The sequence below is a fragment of the Triticum dicoccoides genome, chromosome 6B (genome assembly GCF_002162155.2).
Source record: "Triticum dicoccoides isolate Atlit2015 ecotype Zavitan chromosome 6B, WEW_v2.0, whole genome shotgun sequence".
Lineage (NCBI taxonomy): Eukaryota > Viridiplantae > Streptophyta > Magnoliopsida > Poales > Poaceae > Triticum > Triticum dicoccoides.
Window position 1 is genome coordinate 199,915,491 of NC_041391.1, and position 17,088 is coordinate 199,932,578.

General features: G+C 47.7%; 2 protein-coding genes and 1 pseudogene across 2 annotated transcripts; 1 reads left to right on the forward strand and 2 right to left on the reverse strand.

Annotated features, from left to right (window-relative positions):
- The first annotated feature begins 211 nt into the window (after positions 1–211).
- On the forward strand, positions 212–3,382 carry LOC119322531 (porphobilinogen deaminase, chloroplastic-like). Its single transcript, XM_037596012.1, has 5 exons — positions 212–491; positions 1,186–1,591; positions 1,973–2,176; positions 2,724–2,901; positions 2,996–3,382. Exons 1-5 carry the CDS (start codon positions 343–345, stop codon positions 3,112–3,114), a joined length of 1,056 nt encoding a protein of 351 aa, XP_037451909.1. The 5' UTR covers positions 212–342; the 3' UTR covers positions 3,115–3,382.
- Positions 3,383–3,665: 283 nt separating this feature from the next.
- On the reverse strand, positions 3,666–5,910 carry LOC119323378 (ribonuclease H2 subunit C-like). Its single transcript, XM_037597018.1, has 4 exons — positions 5,714–5,910; positions 5,525–5,617; positions 4,779–4,957; positions 3,666–4,021 (listed from the first exon to the last, which is right to left on the reverse strand). The coding sequence occupies exons 1-4, from the start codon at positions 5,856–5,858 to the stop codon at positions 3,956–3,958; spliced, it is 483 nt and encodes a 160-aa protein (XP_037452915.1). The 5' UTR covers positions 5,859–5,910; the 3' UTR covers positions 3,666–3,955.
- A 2,760-nt stretch (positions 5,911–8,670) lies between these two features.
- LOC119321044 lies at positions 8,671–16,804 on the reverse strand (annotated as a pseudogene).
- Between the last annotated feature and the right edge of the window lie 284 nt (positions 16,805–17,088).

The following is a 17,088-nucleotide window of genomic DNA, read 5'->3' on the forward strand; positions in this document are numbered from 1 at the left end:
TACTCCATTCGTCCCATAATGTAAGATGTTTTACATTATGAGACGGAGTAGTGATAAATTAAATTCATTCAAGCCGGTTGAGGAAAAGAGCTGAATAAACCGCAGAAACCTATACAAGATCCAATAAACCTCATTTCTTTCTCTCTCCCTCTGTTCTCTCTACACTAGAGAGAGAGAGAGAGGAGTAGTTGGCCAATCCGGACAATACATTATCCTCTGCCCCCTCATCCATCCCTCCGCCCTCTCCAGACCAGCGCAGAATTCTGCTCTGCTCCTCCCTCCCCCTGCATCTCCCGCCCGCCTCGCCCGACCCTCTCTCGCCCCCCTTCCCAGCCGCCGGAGATGGCGACGCTGAGATGCACCAACCACACACTCCTCGGCTCGCCGACCTGCCTCGCGCGCCCGCGCCGGGCCGTGGTGCGCGCCGCCGTCGCCGTCCAGGCCGAGGCGCAGCCCAAGGTCTCCCTCATCCGGATTGGCACGCGCGGGAGGTGATCAAATCGAACCCTTTCGTTTGCTTGGTGTACAAGAATCGCGTCTCTGGGTGTTAACTCGGTTGGATTTGAGGGCGGCAATGTGCCGGAGGCGCCTGCAAGATCCTGTTTTTTGTTTCCCTAGGAGCTCCCGTTTCGAGATGCGGCTCTGACTGACCCGATTGCGTTTCTAGGTGCTAGATATTGCCTGATTCAGACGCGAATTGTTGAGGACGTTTACCAGGATCTGCATTTTAGCTGGGGCTTTGATGGAATGGTGGAACATGGGTAGCACCGCGCCGTTGACCTTAATCGTGCTAAATAATGAGCCTTTTCCAGTCAGCAAAACTGCACCTATACATGTTAGCAGCTCGATTCGGGGTCAAACGTGAGATGTTTCAGAGATTTTTTCTTCGGTGAACTAGCTCTGGGTTTCACGTGGGTGTATACAGAGATTGGTGTAGCTTTTGGCCACTTCTTGCTTGTTTTGTCTTAGTGAATCCCATTCAGAATATGCCTTGGTGGAAATTTGAGTTGCTTCGGCCTTCAGTTTTAGGGTGGGAGAAAAATTCCAAGTAGAAAAGCGTCCTGTCGAATTCTAGCTGTCTTTTTCAATGTTCAGTTCGATGTGTTTTTATTTCTTTCTTCTGTACCAAAGTATCTTGCTTGCACATGCAAGTCTATAATTCAAATTGCTGACTATGTAGGACAGTCCTCTTGCTCTTGCACAAGCCCGTCAAACCCGTGACGAACTGAAAGCTGCACACACGGAGTTAGCCGAGGATGGTGCCATTGAGATTATCATCATAAAGACCACAGGAGACATGATCTTGGACAAACCCCTGGCGGATATAGGAGGCAAGGGTTTATTCACCAAGGAGATAGACGATGCGCTCTTGGAGGGAAGCATTGACATCGCAGTCCACTCGATGAAAGATGTCCCAACATATCTACCAGAAGGCATGATATTGCCCTGTAACCTCCCACGAGAAGATGTGAGAGATGCATTCATATGCCTGACTGCAAAAACTCTTGGGGAGCTTCCTGCTGGTAGTGTTATCGGAAGTGCTTCCCTGCGGAGGCAATCTCAGATTCTCTATAAATATCCTTCACTAAAAGTAAGTCTACTTGTGATGACTGCATTAGTGCAATACATATCTTTCCTTATGTTTTGTTCCTTGTTGTTTTTCATTCTAAAAATAATCTCTGCTAAACCATCATTGTTAAACTCATATTTTTCTTTTCCATACATAAAACTGCCTGAAACTTGTATAAGGACATATATCACAGATTGCTATTTTGAAGGGGTGTTGTTTCATGTCCCTTATGTGCCAAGCAGTATTCTTGCCAAAAAAAAATCTTATTTAAAACCCATCCAATCCCACTATAAATCAGTCTTCTACTTTAGTAATATGTACTGCTTTATTATTTTACAAGCCATTTTTATTAGAGACTCTTCTCGGTTAATTTAGGGCTTAACAATAGTGAATGCTTTTCAGGTTGTTAACTTCAGAGGAAATGTTCAGACACGGTTAAGGAAACTTAAAGAAGGAGATGTACATGCTACATTGTTGGCACTGGCTGGACTAAAACGGTTAGACATGCCAGAAACTGCAACATCTGTATTATCAGTAGACGAAATGCTTCCAGCAGTCGCTCAAGGCGCTATTGGAATAACTTGCAGGAGCAATGATGATAAAATGGTAGGTCGTCTAATGTTTCAATCTGCTAGCAGAGTAAAAATCTTAGATGCTGCATGCATGCATAATGCCATACCCAAATGTGGTACCAGCTGTGTTATGCCACTATGTTTTAATTCTTCAATTTTCCATGTGCCTCTGATAAATTGATAGGTTCAAGTGTCTATTTTGTGGTCTTTATTGGCCATCGTACCACATCATGTTCTTACCAAGATGCAGTTGTGTCCAATTCTGCATTGTCGACCAACTCTTCATATTTCACATCTTTATTAGCCATTTTGCCTAGCTTGCCTCCAATCATTTTTTTGTTGATTTTTTACCACACCATATTGAATATTTTAGTTTTCGAAATTGCTCAGAGAGCATGGAGTTAGAACATTCTGATTTCCTATTGCATACTGTTGTTTCATTCTGTGTTGTGCGTAGGTGCCCTGAGTTTCATTCTGTGTTGTGCGCAGAACACACCAGCCAATTGCCTGAGTTTTTCTTTTGTTTGCACCATCTACTTAAAGATGCTGATCCTCCCTCTTTCCATTTTTTTTGTGTGTAGATGGAGTATCTGTCCTCTTTGAATCATGAAGATACCAGATTAGCTGTTGCATGTGAAAGAGAATTCCTGTCTGTTCTTGATGGTAACTGCCGAACTCCAATTGCGGCATATGCTTATCGTGACAAGGATGGGAACTGTTCATTCCGGGGGCTATTGGCTTCACCAGATGGCTCTATAGGTATCGTTTTATTTTCAATTAAGAACATACGATACGAACTAGCCATATTTTATTAGGCAATAATTTCTGTGCTTGTGCGTGATTTTTCTTACAGTATACGAGACGTCAAGAAGTGGAACATATTCTTTTGATGACATGGTCGCTATAGGGCAAGATGCCGGCCACGAACTGAAATCAAAAGCTGGACCTGGTTTCTTTGATGGCTTGCAATAGAAAATCTGCCACGCCCTAATAGCGTTGATTTTATTTTTCTTACCATCTTCTCGTAGTTATGATAGAAGTTTGTACCACATATTGAGCTGTACCACTCGAATTTGTATCTCTGTTTTTTTAGCGCCGCGGGTTAGAGCTTAGAACACGGTTCAGTGGTTTGTTATCCTTTCTGGAAGAGGCTTCTGCTCGCACTCATGTTGTAACATTGTAATGTGATGTAATTTTGCAGATGTTTTGCTGTTTCAAGAAATAACCGGTTCTGAACTCACTGTTTGCCAATGTTGTTTATTTTTCTTTATATCCTGTGCTAATACCGATCATATCTTGTTTTTTTTTTTTTTGCCAGGATAGTACAATCATATCTATCTTGGAAAAATGACAAAAAGTCATGTTAAATATCTTGGTGTTAGATATGATTTCATTATCAAAGCATCCTTTAAAAAAATAACTAAATGTGGCACTTCTCCAAGGTTGAGAGCAGTGGTAGCACATTGGCAGTTATAATTATGAGAATTTTCTGTGTCATATTAAGACAAATTAATATGTCCACATCGTACAAGACAAATTCACATCATATCAAGACATGAGGACTTAGATTCACAAGATTACATGTATCTGATAGCCTGACAAATGAACTGCTCAGTACAACAGGAAAGAGCCCCCTCCTCAAGAAGAGAACAACAGGTTGACAACAGACTGATAATCTTAACCTGGCCCTCACAGGCTCACAGCTAACGAACATTACAGTTCCAACATTCCAAGTTCATCGGGGTAGTAGATTGCTTGTTAGATTGGTTCTTGCTGGAACTAAATAACAGATTCACTATGTAATAGATCTTGGTCAACTGTTCTGATTCTGCCGAGCTGACATGTTAGCCATATCTTCAGCAGTCACTGGCTTGTGCATCTGCACGAACAGGAAGCTCGAGTTAGGGCAATCTGATAAAATTTCAGAAGTTCTTTCAGTAGACACCACTACATGTTACCATACCTAACAGGCTAACAAAATGAAAGGAACATCGACAAACAAAGAGACATCATGTAGGTCCAGGAACAACACACTACAGAATCAATCAAACGAACAATAATGTTTAGTTAGCAGAGCAGTGTCCATTGAACAGTCATGAAGAGAATGTGGAACTTGGAATGCGGAATTACTAACATCACCAAGCAAGGGTTCAAGTTAATTCACTGTATGGGCATAGATCATATTGACTTCACCAGTGTCTTATGAACCTTACCCTGACTAACATGGTCAATAGTCATCTACCAAATATATGGGGGATGGAAGCTAAACAGTACAGAAGCATAACAGCTCGTCTGCTCAAAAATGGATTAAACAAATTCTGGAAGAAAAATAACACTCACTGCATACACAATGGTTAACATAATCAAACTCGCCAAGCAATTAGTAGAAGTTAATTCATTCTATGGGAATAGCTCATATTGACTTCACCAAAATTTTGTCTTATGTACCTTACCCTGACTAACATGGTCGACAGTCATCAACCAAATATTTTATTATGTACCTTACCCTGACTAACATGGCCAACAGTCATGTACCAAAAACTCTAGGGATGGAAGCCAAACAGTACAGAGGCATAACAACTCATCTGCTAGAAATGGATCAAACAGATTCTGGAAAGAAAGGAAAAAACACTTACTGCATTCGCAATGGCTAACCAATGAAAGCACCGTGGGAGAGGATCCTCTGCTGATGGCATGGTGTCATGATTCCAGTAAGTTATGTTCTGGAATTCTGCACGGGATACAAAATTGCTAGCCTCCTCATCCATGCCCTGAGCATCCTTTTCTTCGTTCTTCTTCTTCTCCAGTACATAACCTACAGGTAAGTTTCAGACCACCAAACTCGATCAACATACAAGAAGATGGTGCCCAAACTCAGACCATGTACTGAAAATATGGAAGAGTAGAGTGTGACCAACATCATATCATACCATCGCTATAGTCCAGAAATACATTGATATATTTATAAACCTAGTATCCCTAGACAATTTTACATTCTGCCAGGAATACGGCATCTAAGATTTTTGCTTCCATGCGGGTTTGATACAAGATAATAAAATAGTAAAAGACCATGTCACAATTCAATGGCCATTTCTGTGGTAAGCTAAACCAAATTTCACGTTCCTTCGCACATTTTAATTTAACACAGGATCAGGCCACAATTCATCTTTAAATATTCAGATCTCAGAGAAAAGCTTTAACATCAAGCAGTAGCGTGCGCATTTCTCATATATGGACAGAAGGTCAGCGTAATTCCAACAGAGAGAAGTATGCTTTGTGCAGTTTTTCGAATCTGTGCCAGAGCTTCCAAATTTAAGTATCGTCACCGTTTCCACCGAACAGAAACAGGTTTAGATGGCACCATCAGATCGCGGGAGCTCACCTCGGTAGCCATCGGGGAGCGCGACGGTGGCGCCCTGCAGGTTCCTCCCGCGGAAGAAGGCCTCCTCCACCTTCACCCCATCCACCTCCACGCCTGCGCGCACGCACGCACGCACCCACCAATTCGTCAACCAAACAGACAGAAGGTAGACAGACGGACAGAGAGAGGAGGGGAAACGAGCGAACGGACCAGTGTCCCTCGGCTTGAAGTAGTCGGAGACGGCGGCGGCGCTGTTGTGCCTGATGCCGCAGGGCAGGAGGTGCACCCGACCGAGGTCGGTCGCCACTGGGGAAAGGTCGATGCCGGCGGCGGCGGGAGGGGTGGCTTGCTCCATGGTCTGGTTTGGGGGTTTCAGAGTAGCCGCGATGTCCCGCGCTGGTGGACTGGTCTCTTCGTTGGTTTGGGCGGCACCCTGGTGGGTGAGCCGAATAAAGATGGGCCCCGGTTCCAGCGGCCCACGCTTCATGCAAGCCTGCGTTTGTCCGCTTTTTATCCGTTTAGGTCGCCTGAACGCTCGTTATACATCTGTGTCCAACCGATGTGCTTAACCGGCCGACCTAATTCTTGTCCACGTAGAAAATAATTTGAACTTAGAAAAAGGTCCGTGGCGAGAGATCATGCCAGCGGTCATTGCCATCGCTCAGAGTTTATGCTAGCGACTGCCATACATGCCAGGCTTCAAAAAATACTACACAGTTCATGCCGACGCACTTGCTAGCGGCCGACACACATGCCAACACACACAAAAAAAGGCGGGAGTTGAACCACACCGTCTCGGTTGTGGTCATGCCGGCATACAAAAAATATGGCGCTCTCCATCATAGATCAATCACCAAGCTTGAGCGTCTCCCTCTGCATCTTCTCGAACCAAGGCCTCTTCGTAGGGGACACCATGCTCAAGTCCACCTTCATTATCTCCACCTCCTTCAACATGCAAGCGAGTGCCACTTCTTTTGTTTTGGTCTTGGCTTTGGTAGCCTCGATCTCGAGCCTCTTCGCTTGCACGTCCGCCTCCACCTCGCTTGTTCGCTTCTGGCATATCTAGACAACTTGTTTTGTTGCTAACCATAATTTGATTAAAAGAGCTAAAAATTCGTAGTTTCCTATTCACCCCACCTCCTCCCTCTAGTCAATCATATCGATCGTTTCATTATGGTTGCCAGGTGTATCGAAAACACCCCTTTTTGGTCGGGCTGATACACTGCATCTAGATTAGCTTTGAGAATTGTTGCACATACGAGTCTCCTGGTTCTTATGGTTAGATGGGCATCAATTGCATGGTGAAGAGGCGTAGATCCATTTTGCATCACCTTGTGATGCAAGGTCTATGTTCCATTCTAGTACAATCTTTGTGAGATATGCACATATAGCAAGCAGAAGGTTGGTTAGCAAATAAGAGAAGCAGATCAATACATACATAACAAACGCAGAAAGTTATTAACAATTAGAATAAACTTTGACTTGCAATGCATAGCCAATACATAAAACCTTGGTAATGACATAATTATAAACAAATATATAAAAAAAGAGTTTGCTAATGAGCGAGCCCCAGATAGCTTTAGAGTACATAGTCTTGCTTACAGACCTTGGTGATGATGACATAACTAAAAGTAAAGTAAATAAACGACATGACTAATGGGCAGGAGTCACTTTAAGAGAACAGCCTCAGCTATACTTCACGCATAGATATGGAGCAGCTAATGAATAGATAGCAAAGGGTAGACCAATTTAAGGGCCAATGGTGGAGGCGGATCCTAAAAGAATAGCTTGAATAGATCTTCGGGCATAAATAGAGAATCGCATCAAGATTGATGATGCCGATGATGATTAGAAACTTTAGTGCCAACATGATGTTCATGACTGAAGGGGCGGGAGATTGAGGCACATAGATGAACAACTTAGGCCACTTTGCACGCAACACATCAACAGAAAGTACAACTATAAACGAGGCATATACTTTACTGTAAATAACTGATACAGATTCATGTACTTGCCATATACAACATCGTTGAGAATCTCAAGGTCGATAAATAACCTGCTATATTTCCGACTATACAGTGGCCATGGTATTAAACATAGTATGAGTCGCAATTGGATATTCTCACCCCCACATGAAAGAAACTCAGAAACAATACAAATGTATCAACACTGTAACCAATAATCACATGGGATAATATGTGGGTTTGAAGGAGGTATACCATTGCTGCGGAGGACAGCTACGTGCAGTGCATTTTGTCCATTTGCCCCAGAGTAGTAGGGGAGCCCAGCACTTAGCTGGTGCATTGTCCGTGCAATAGTTTCATGTCTCGGGATTGCATGATACAGTGGGGAAGCTTGTGTCTTTGGAACACGTAACAACTCAGGGCACTCATTCAGTAACCACCGTGCTATAGCATCATATTAACAGAGGACAGCCACACTCAAGACAGTGTACTTGAGTGCATTTCTCATTTCCATTAGCTCCTTGGCTTTGTTCTGATCATTTTCAAAATTTATGATTGTTGTAACTAGCTGAATCCGTCGAGTCTTTATAGCACCCAGGGTCGGCCCCACAGATATTGGGCCTTAGGTCAAATAAACATCACTATTTATACTAAACTTTAATAGTTGTTTATAATTCATTTTCTCACTTATTGTCATATCTAATTATTATGGTAAATTTTAACAATATTTTGTGATAAAAAATACATTTCTCAACAAAATATGCTTTATAACATATTTCAGCCGGTTGTATAGGATTTTCTTCCATGCCTCCTTTGGTTTGTAGGAATCTTGTAGCTAGGATTTCGTAGGATATTATTTTAAAAGGAAAAAATTTTATGAAGCCCTTTGTTTTGTATGAATAGATTCCTATTTCTATGTAAGATAGAATCCAATCCTTCACATTTCAAAGGAAAAAATTATTAGCCTAGACTTAATGAAAAAATTCTTATTCCTATGGATCAAACGATATCTCTTTCTTTATATGAACTGGGATGCATATCATGTCACTTTTTATGAAGTTTCTATTCCTACAATATTCCTAGCCTATGAATCAAAGGAGGCCTCAGGGTGTCTTCTCTCTATGTAGTACACGCATACTAGTATTTTATTTATTCTTCGTGCCCTCCTGTCCTGACAAGTGACAACGAGCCGTTCCCCACGTTTCATCTCGTTTCTTGCATGGCTGGCAGCTCGACGTCTCCTCCCATGCTCCGTACCCGCTCTACCGCGATCATAGCCTGCATCACGGCAAAACTCTTCATCAGAAACCCAAAAGCTTGATATTAATCAAATTACAAAATCGTAGAGTACTTTCCAATTGTTGCAAGCAGCGTGTCAAATGTGTCTTAATTTATATTCCCTCCGTCCCAAAAGAGGGAGTATACATTACCTCTTTCTTCCATTTGGTTCTCAAGAGGATCACAAATAGGATGACGGTCTGCAGAATCGTGCCGATCAGCATCCCCATCCATATCCCCTGCACGTCAAGCTTGAGCTCGAAGCCGAAAACCGCTGCAAGGGGCAGGCCAACGAGATAGTAGCAGCCGACATTCACCAAGGCACCAAGCTAGGATTGCCACCCATCCCCTATGGCGACTCCTGAAACCACCAACGGTAAACACAAGTCATATCGCTGATTTGCTCTGAACAGATTTACGTACTTAACAAAACACGCGAAGCATTTGAGGACGATGCATGCATGTATTTACCTGACAACACCGGCTGGATGCACGCTGTTGGGGAGTATGGTGGCAACCAGGAGATAGCCCGGTCTCGCGGTCTCCTTGACGAGCAGGTCGTTGTCGGTGAAAAGCCTCGGCAGCTGCTTCCTCGCTGTTGGTGTCAAACCCTAGACCCTAGCTCTACCTCTCTCTCTGCACCTCGCTCATTCTCTGCGCACGAACAGCAGAAGGAGGAAGAAGAAGATCGAATAGACGGTGGACACAGAAGTTTTCCGAAGCACGAGCGCCCCCTTTCCTTTCCCTACTCGATCATGTCAATCCGTTACAACGTCACCACGCGGCTTTATACCCCGAGCCAGCGCACCGGGCACGCACCCACGCCTCCACTCGCCCGCGATCTCTTTCACGTTCTGCATGCTCTGGCGGGGCCCACTGCGCGTGCTTCTCGCGGTGAGCACCAACATAACGTGCCCGATCGCCCTGCATGGCTCGCCAACGATCAACACACACACACACCTACGGTGTACTAGCCCACGGACACGCCCGTGCACTCCACACACACGCACACACTCGACCCGCCGTGGACCCGACGCGCCCAGCACGCCCGACACGCGCTCATACACGCGCCCGACGCGCCTGGCTCGTCGCCACGACTTATTCAGCCCAACGCTCACCCCCATAAGCCGTGGCTCAGAGAAGCCCGTCGTCTTCGACGCCGCCATCCGCCATCAGCGCGCGCTCCACCGCCGGTGCCTTCCTCATCAGCAGGCACTCCCGCTTGAAATGGCCACGCTCACCGCACTTGTAGCAGGCCGCGCCGGTTGCCTCCGTAGCCCGACGCCACGCTACGCACGTCTTCATCGTCCCGCGCACCACCATGTTGCCGCTCCCGCGCTTGCCACTGCACCGCCGTGAACATCAGCGCGCCGTCTGCCCGCTCACCGCCTGCCTGCTGGCGTCGCCGAAGCCGCTCGTCGAAGGCCTTCAGCCGCCCGAGTGCTTCCTCGAACGGCATCGTCGTGACGTCGCAGAACTGCTCGATCCCGGCCACCGCCGCGTACAGGCGGTCCGGCATGGAGTCGAGTAGCTTTTTTCACGAGCGCAGCGTCCTCCAAAGTCGAGCCGAGCTCCGCGAAGCGCGCCGCCATGGCTCCGAGCTTGCCGGCGAATCCATCCAGCGTGTCGCCGTCTGCCATGCGCAGGAGCTCAAACTCATCGCGGAGCGTACCCAGCCGCGCCGCCCGCACACGATCCGCGCCGATGAACCTGGCCTTGAGGCTCGCCCAGACCTCCGCCGCCGTCTTCTTGGACGCCACCTGCAGCAGCAGGTCCTCCGCGAGCGCCCCGAGCAGGTAAGCCCGCGCCGGCTTGTCCTTCTTGGCGATTACCGAAGCTGTCGCGTCCTCCGGCACAACCACCGCTTCCCACGGCCCGGCAGCGTCGAGGTTGGCCTCGAATTTGATCGCCCACGCGGTGTAATTCTCACCGTTGAGCATCGGCACCGGCTGCGGCAGCGATCCGCCCGATCCGCCGCCGTACAGGACGAGAGACATCTCCGGCGAGCTCCGACCTCCACGTGGCTCTGATAACAATTGTTGGTGCCAAACCCTAAACTCTAGCTCTACCTCTCTCTCTGCACCCTGCCCACTCTTCGTGCACGAACAACAGAAGGAGGAAGAAGAAGATCAAAGTAGACAGTGCACACAAGACTTTTCTGGCGCTCGAACGCCCCTTTCCTTTCCCTCGAGCACGAACTCGATCATGTCAATCCGTTACAACGTCACCACGCGGCTTTATACGCCGAGCAAACGCAGCGGGCACGCAACCACGCCTCCACTCGCCAGCGATCTCTTCCACGTTCTGGATGCTCTGGCCGCGCCCGCTGTGCGCGCTTCTCGCGGTGAGCACCAACAGAACCTGCACGATCGCCCCGCATGGCTCGCCAACGATCAACACACACACCTAAGGTGTACTACCCCACGGACACGCCCGTCACTCCACACGCACGCACACAACGACCCGCCGCGGACCCGATGCGTCCAGCACGCCCGGCGCGCGTCGATACACGCGCCGACGCGCCTGGCTCGTCGCCACGGCTTATTCAGCCCAACACTCGCCACGAGGGCGACGAGCGTGAAGATGAGCCCGATGGCGGCCGACGTGGTCACGGCCGCGATGACCGAGTACTTGGCCGCTTTTGGGTGTCTGGCGCCAAGTTCGTTCGCCACGCGAACGCTGGCCAAACCAAACACGAGAGACAGGACAGGTGAGAGTCATTTCTTGTGCTGCTTGAGAGCACAGAAACTCATCAGAGTCAGAGGAGATGCGCGCGTACCTCACTGCGGCATTGAAACCGAATGCTACCGTCAGTGTCCAGATGTTGTAGTTCGTGCTGTTGCAGCAAAATTTGAGCAAGCATCGGTAGAGATTATCTATGTCCATTTCAACTTTGAGAAGCAAAAACAGACACTATTGACAGGTGCACTAACCATATGGTCACGGCCCCAACTTGAATCACTGGGTTGTTCAAGCAACCCACCAGAATGAGTTGTCATTTCTAAGCTGCAGAACAAAAATACGGAGTAGTATATGCCATTCAGTATTAACTGTACCACACTGAAGAATGCATGCATTTCGTCCATAATTGGCCGAGAAAGAAGCTACGAACCACAGCATGACGGCCGACGCGAGGGAGAACGTGACGAAGCCACCGAGGCTAAATTCGCTCATAAAAAAGGGAATAGCCAAGGGATGAGCTCCCGCGATGGCACCCGCGTCGGGTGAGCGCCCCCGGCGGCGGCGCCTCGATCTCCCATCTCCGGCTAGCTGTGCAGCTGCCCAGGCCAGATCCGGAGCCCCCTGCTCGCCCTCTCTCTTGTGCTAGGCTCAGCTCGGCTCGGTGTCATGCGTTGGGAAGGGATGGCGCTCTCGCGTCCGCGCAAGTTGCGGCTGGAAGGGCGCCGCCGTCGCCCGGATCTCCGGCCTCCGGCCTCGGTTGCGGCCGCCGTGACCGGATCCGGGTACCCCGCGAAGACCTCTCCCACGCCAGTCTCGGCGGCGCCCCGTCTCTCGGTTCGCCCGGCAATGCTGCTCGCCGGAGCCTCCGCGGCGGCCACCACTCCATCGGCGTCTCCGGCTGCTGCACCCGTCGTCCTTCCGCGGTCTGCTTTGTGCGCTCAGGCTGCAGACACTACCCCGGTCGCCGGTGTTCTCCCTCGACCGCGGCCGCTGCCCCCAGCTTCCAGGTTCAGGAGGGAGGACGGGGGTCTTAAGGCTGCCTGCACGCCCTGTTCGGAGCCTGTGTCGACAACTGCTTCGGCCCCGACGCCTGGCTCCCTTGTCTTTGCTGATGCCGCCTCGGATGTGTTGCTGCCGGCCCCTGTTGCCTCTGTCAATGGGGACGACGTGGGCTGTGAAGAGGAAATGGCTGTGACGCTGCCACCATGGGCGGTGTTGTGGGCCTCCACTGCTGACGACGATGTCGATGAAGATGACGAAGAGGAGTTGGCTCCCCAGACACCGCCGGCTGCCACCAAGGCCCTCGACTCTGGAGGGATGTGCGTGAGGCATGACGCAGAGACAAATGAGGGTTGGCAGGAGGTGCTATCGCGGCGCGGCCAGCGTCGTCCGACTTCGTCGCCTTTCTCGACAATGGCTCCTCGTTCCATCCCCGCTTGGCTTCGTGGTAGATGTTACAGATGCTTCGCTCATGATCATCGCGCGGCTGTTTGCAAAGAGCCGTTGCGGTGCTCCCGTTGTTTGGAGAATGGTCATCGTGTGCGTGGATGTTGCAACCCATGGCGTCCTCTAAGCTCACTGCCATGCAATGATGTGCCGCTCGTGTCGCAGCTTGACGTCGTGCATCGTCCTGCTCTTGCATCATGTGAGGGTCCGACGAGGTCCGCACTCCCATCCAAGGCGCTTCATCGTGGGTCTTGGGCGTCTGTCGTCTCTGGTATCGTTGGCTCACCAACCTCGTCGGAGCTGGTGTTGCAGTCCGCTTTGGCTGATCAGACTGCGTTGCTGCAAGGTTGTCTGGCGCGTGTTGGGAGCTTTTTAGAGCGAGCGGAGGCTGCTCTGAGTAGACTCTCCCTTGCGCCGGCTATGTTGCAGACCTATCTGACGCCGCACTCTCCTTTGTGCGGCCGGTGTTTGCTCCGTGGAGGATAGGGGGGTGGAGTTATATGGCTCCTTCTCCCCTCGTGTTGGAGACAATTCATCCTCGATGCCTACCTCCGATCCTATGTTGTCTTCCACTAAGGGCGAGTCCATTGCCGTGCTTGTGGCTCCGGTACTACAGGTCATGCCCGAGCTTAGGGAGCTATGTCTGAGTTTGTCAGTGGATCATATGAAGGTGGACACGTCGACGACCTCGAGTGAGGGTCAAGATTCACCTTTGTCAAGTGAGCAGCTGGAGGTTCCTATGGTTGATGATGCGAGAGGGAAGGCGTCCGCGATGTCATGATGGATTGTGCTCGGTTTCTCGTGTTGTCGACGTGGCCTTGGTATTTTGAGTCATCATTGCCGTTTTTCTCACCCCGGGTTCCGTTGCATTGTAGAAGTGTTGAGGGTTGTGCTTGTTGGGTGTTGGGAGCATTTGGCGGGCCATCTATGTGGCCGTGGTGCTTCGTGTTGAGTGAGTTTGTTTGTATCAATTTTCACCCCATTTTCCGTAAATTAATTGGGCAATTCTTTTCTTCTTAATTAATCGATGAGGCAATTTTTTTGCGTCCGTTTCGAAAAAAAAGTCACCGAGGCTGGCGAACGCCTTCCGCAAAAAAACTCTCCACGCCTCCGGGAAGGACCAGCCCACGACGTACGCCAACTGCGCCGAACCGAGGAGCCACCACGACACGTTGCCAACCACGATCGCCCCGACGAGGCCACGGCGGAGTCTGGCCACGGCGACCCAGTTGAGCAGCGCGTGCACGGCGACCGCGGCGCCGGAGATGAGCGTCATGACCCACACCCGGCTCTGCGCCTGGAAGAACTTCTGCATTGGGAAAAGGGACTGACTACTAGTCAGTCGACTGAATCTGTGTATGGGTCAGTCACTTTTTTTACCCCATAGAACGTGTGGTGTGGTGTGTCATGTGCGTGCGTGTGCGAGCTAGCTAGCTTCGGCTAGCCGTGGCGCGTGAGCTAGCTAGCTCCAGCTGCGTCCATGCGTGAGCTAGTTAGCTCCGGCTTTGTCAGTGCGTGAGCTGGCTGGCCATGGTTAGTTGCATGATATTGTATTGCATAAAAGAAGAAACAAAATGTAAAAAATGCATATATTTTTTTGAAAAGGAGGAAAGCCCCCGACCTCTGTATCAGAATAATGCATGCAACCAATTTATTAATCAAAAGTACGTAAACAGAGTCTAAGGTCTAGAAATAGCTCACGAAAGGAGCACAAGAACAGTAAAGATAAAAAGATGTCACTGCCGGCGGAAAATCAGGCTACAGTGACTAAACACCTAGCCTTCGTATTACACTTTCAGAAAAAAACACTAAAACTAAATCAAAATAATTAAATTTTCTAAGACAGAATGAAACCCTTTAAGAAGAAAGATAAAATGAAAATGAAACTTTCAAAACTTGCACATAATTTGCATTAATGTTACACTTTTTGAAATATGCAAAGAAAAAGCATATAATAGTGCATTTTTTGCACTCTACTATAATTTGCATAGTGTAACTGAAATAATGTATTTCCTTTAAGAGGAACACAACAGAAAAAAACTTGCGCATAACTTTGCACCGAAAGTGCACTTTATCGAATTATGCAAAAATAATCATGGAATTTTGGCACATATTATATAGTATTTGTTTGTATAAACTTACACTCAGCCAAAAACCCGCAAAAAACAATAATGACCAATAAAGGAAAGGAAATAGGAAAAATAAAAACCCATAGAAACAGAAAACAGAAATAAAAAGTGAAGGAAAATACCCTTAAATAGAAAGAAAATGATATAAACAACTAAAACAGAATAATGACAAAATTTGCACACAATCCGCACATAAATTGCGCTTTGTTATAATATGCAAGAATAAACACATAATAGTGAAAATTTTCACAAAAACAAAATTATCTAAAGAAAGAATGAATTAGTGGCATTGGTATTTGATCCATGGTATCTCTACTTCTCCGAATCAAAATAATGAATTAGTGGTATCGGTATTACCGTTTAAGAAGAAAGAAAATTAAAAAAAAATGATAACATTTGCACACGGTTTGAATAGAAATTGCGCTTTTTTATAATATGCAAAAATAAGCACAAATAGTGAAATTTCACAAAAGAATCCTTAGTATGAATGAATTAGAGGTATTGGTATCACCCTTGAAGAATAAAGAAAATGAAATAAAAACTTAAACAAAATTAAAATAGTGAAATTTTCTAAGAAACAATGAATTAGTGTCATTGGTTTCCTATTAAAGAAGAAAGGAACTGAAAATAATAAAACAAATAATGAAATATTTTGCAAACTATTTGCACAGAAGTTGCGCATTTTTAGTGTACATATAATCATGAAATTTTGGCACATATTATATAGTATTTTTTTGCATATAATTACACTTAGCCAAAAACCCACAAAAATAAAAAATAACCAATAAAGGAAAGAAAATGGGGAAAAGAAAAACCCATAGAAACAGAAAACAGAAATAAAACAAAAATATCCAGAAAATAGAAATAAAACCAACTTACAAAGAGAATCAGAAAAACAAAAGCAAAAGCACATAAAAACAAAAAGGTATTAAAAAATCAAGGGAGAGTGAGGAGGGCTGGATTGCACAGTTTATGGGCGTCGGCCCAGAAAGAATTCGACTGACCCAAATAAGGGGTCGGTCAAAAGAAGAAAGAAGCCCACACAACACAAGTCAGAAAAAAAAGCAGCACGAATCTTACAGAAAAATCCAATGGCCACAAATTCGACTGGCCCAAAAGTAAAATTTTAGCTGACTGAAAAGTAACTAAGTTGTTGGGAAAATGGGAATTTGACGCGTACGCGCGAAGAGTCACGGCGCGCTCCATCGCGCGTACCGCCCCGCCACCACTGAGATCTCAGGGGACTGCCGGAGCAGCCAGAGGATCGGGGCCGTGAAGACGTAGAGTGGTAGCAAGGCGACCACCGTGGCGAGGCAGATGATCCACGACCGCTGCATGTACACGCCCAGCACGTGGAGCTGCCCGGACCCCGCCGCCTGCCAGCACAGCGTCTCCAGGGCGCTTCCCATGCGAAGCTACTACCGATGAAACAACGGTCGATCAACACTTCAACAGAGGAACCAGATGTTTTTTCTTTTTCTTTTTTCTTTTTGTGAATAATGAACTAGATGATTTTAATAACTAATCTAAACGCTCTTATATTAGTTCACAAAGGGAGTACTAGTTTAATCAGTTCGGCCATAGTACTAGGTACCAACTAGGAGCCCGAAGCTGAGGCCTTCCATGACGTTGATGATGATGGAGACGGTGGCGAGCTCGACCTTGCCGATGTGGCCGGTGAAGGCCATGGTGATGAACTCGATAAGGAACTGGAAGATCCCGGTGAGGATCACCGGCCCCGTGATGTGCCACAGGCTCTTGCACTTGTCCGACAAGGTCTTGCGGCCGGGAAGGCGCTCCATTTCTATAGACTCCTTCCACACGTCTGATGTACAAGAGCTAAAAAAACTGGGTCAAAGTGCGGGGAGATGGCTGACGACACACGTCTCTCGTGCGACTCGCAGTCGCACCTTCCGCGCGTCTTCGCCTCGGACCTCGCGGTGGCGCTGCTGGTCTACGGGCCAGGGTCTCTTCTCCGGTGAGGGGAGAAGCTGGTCCTTGGCAACGCCGAGGGGTGGGTGGCGCGATGATGGTGGCTTCCCGAGGGGCCAATTGGTCTATTTCCCGTGTCACATAGCGATTGTGG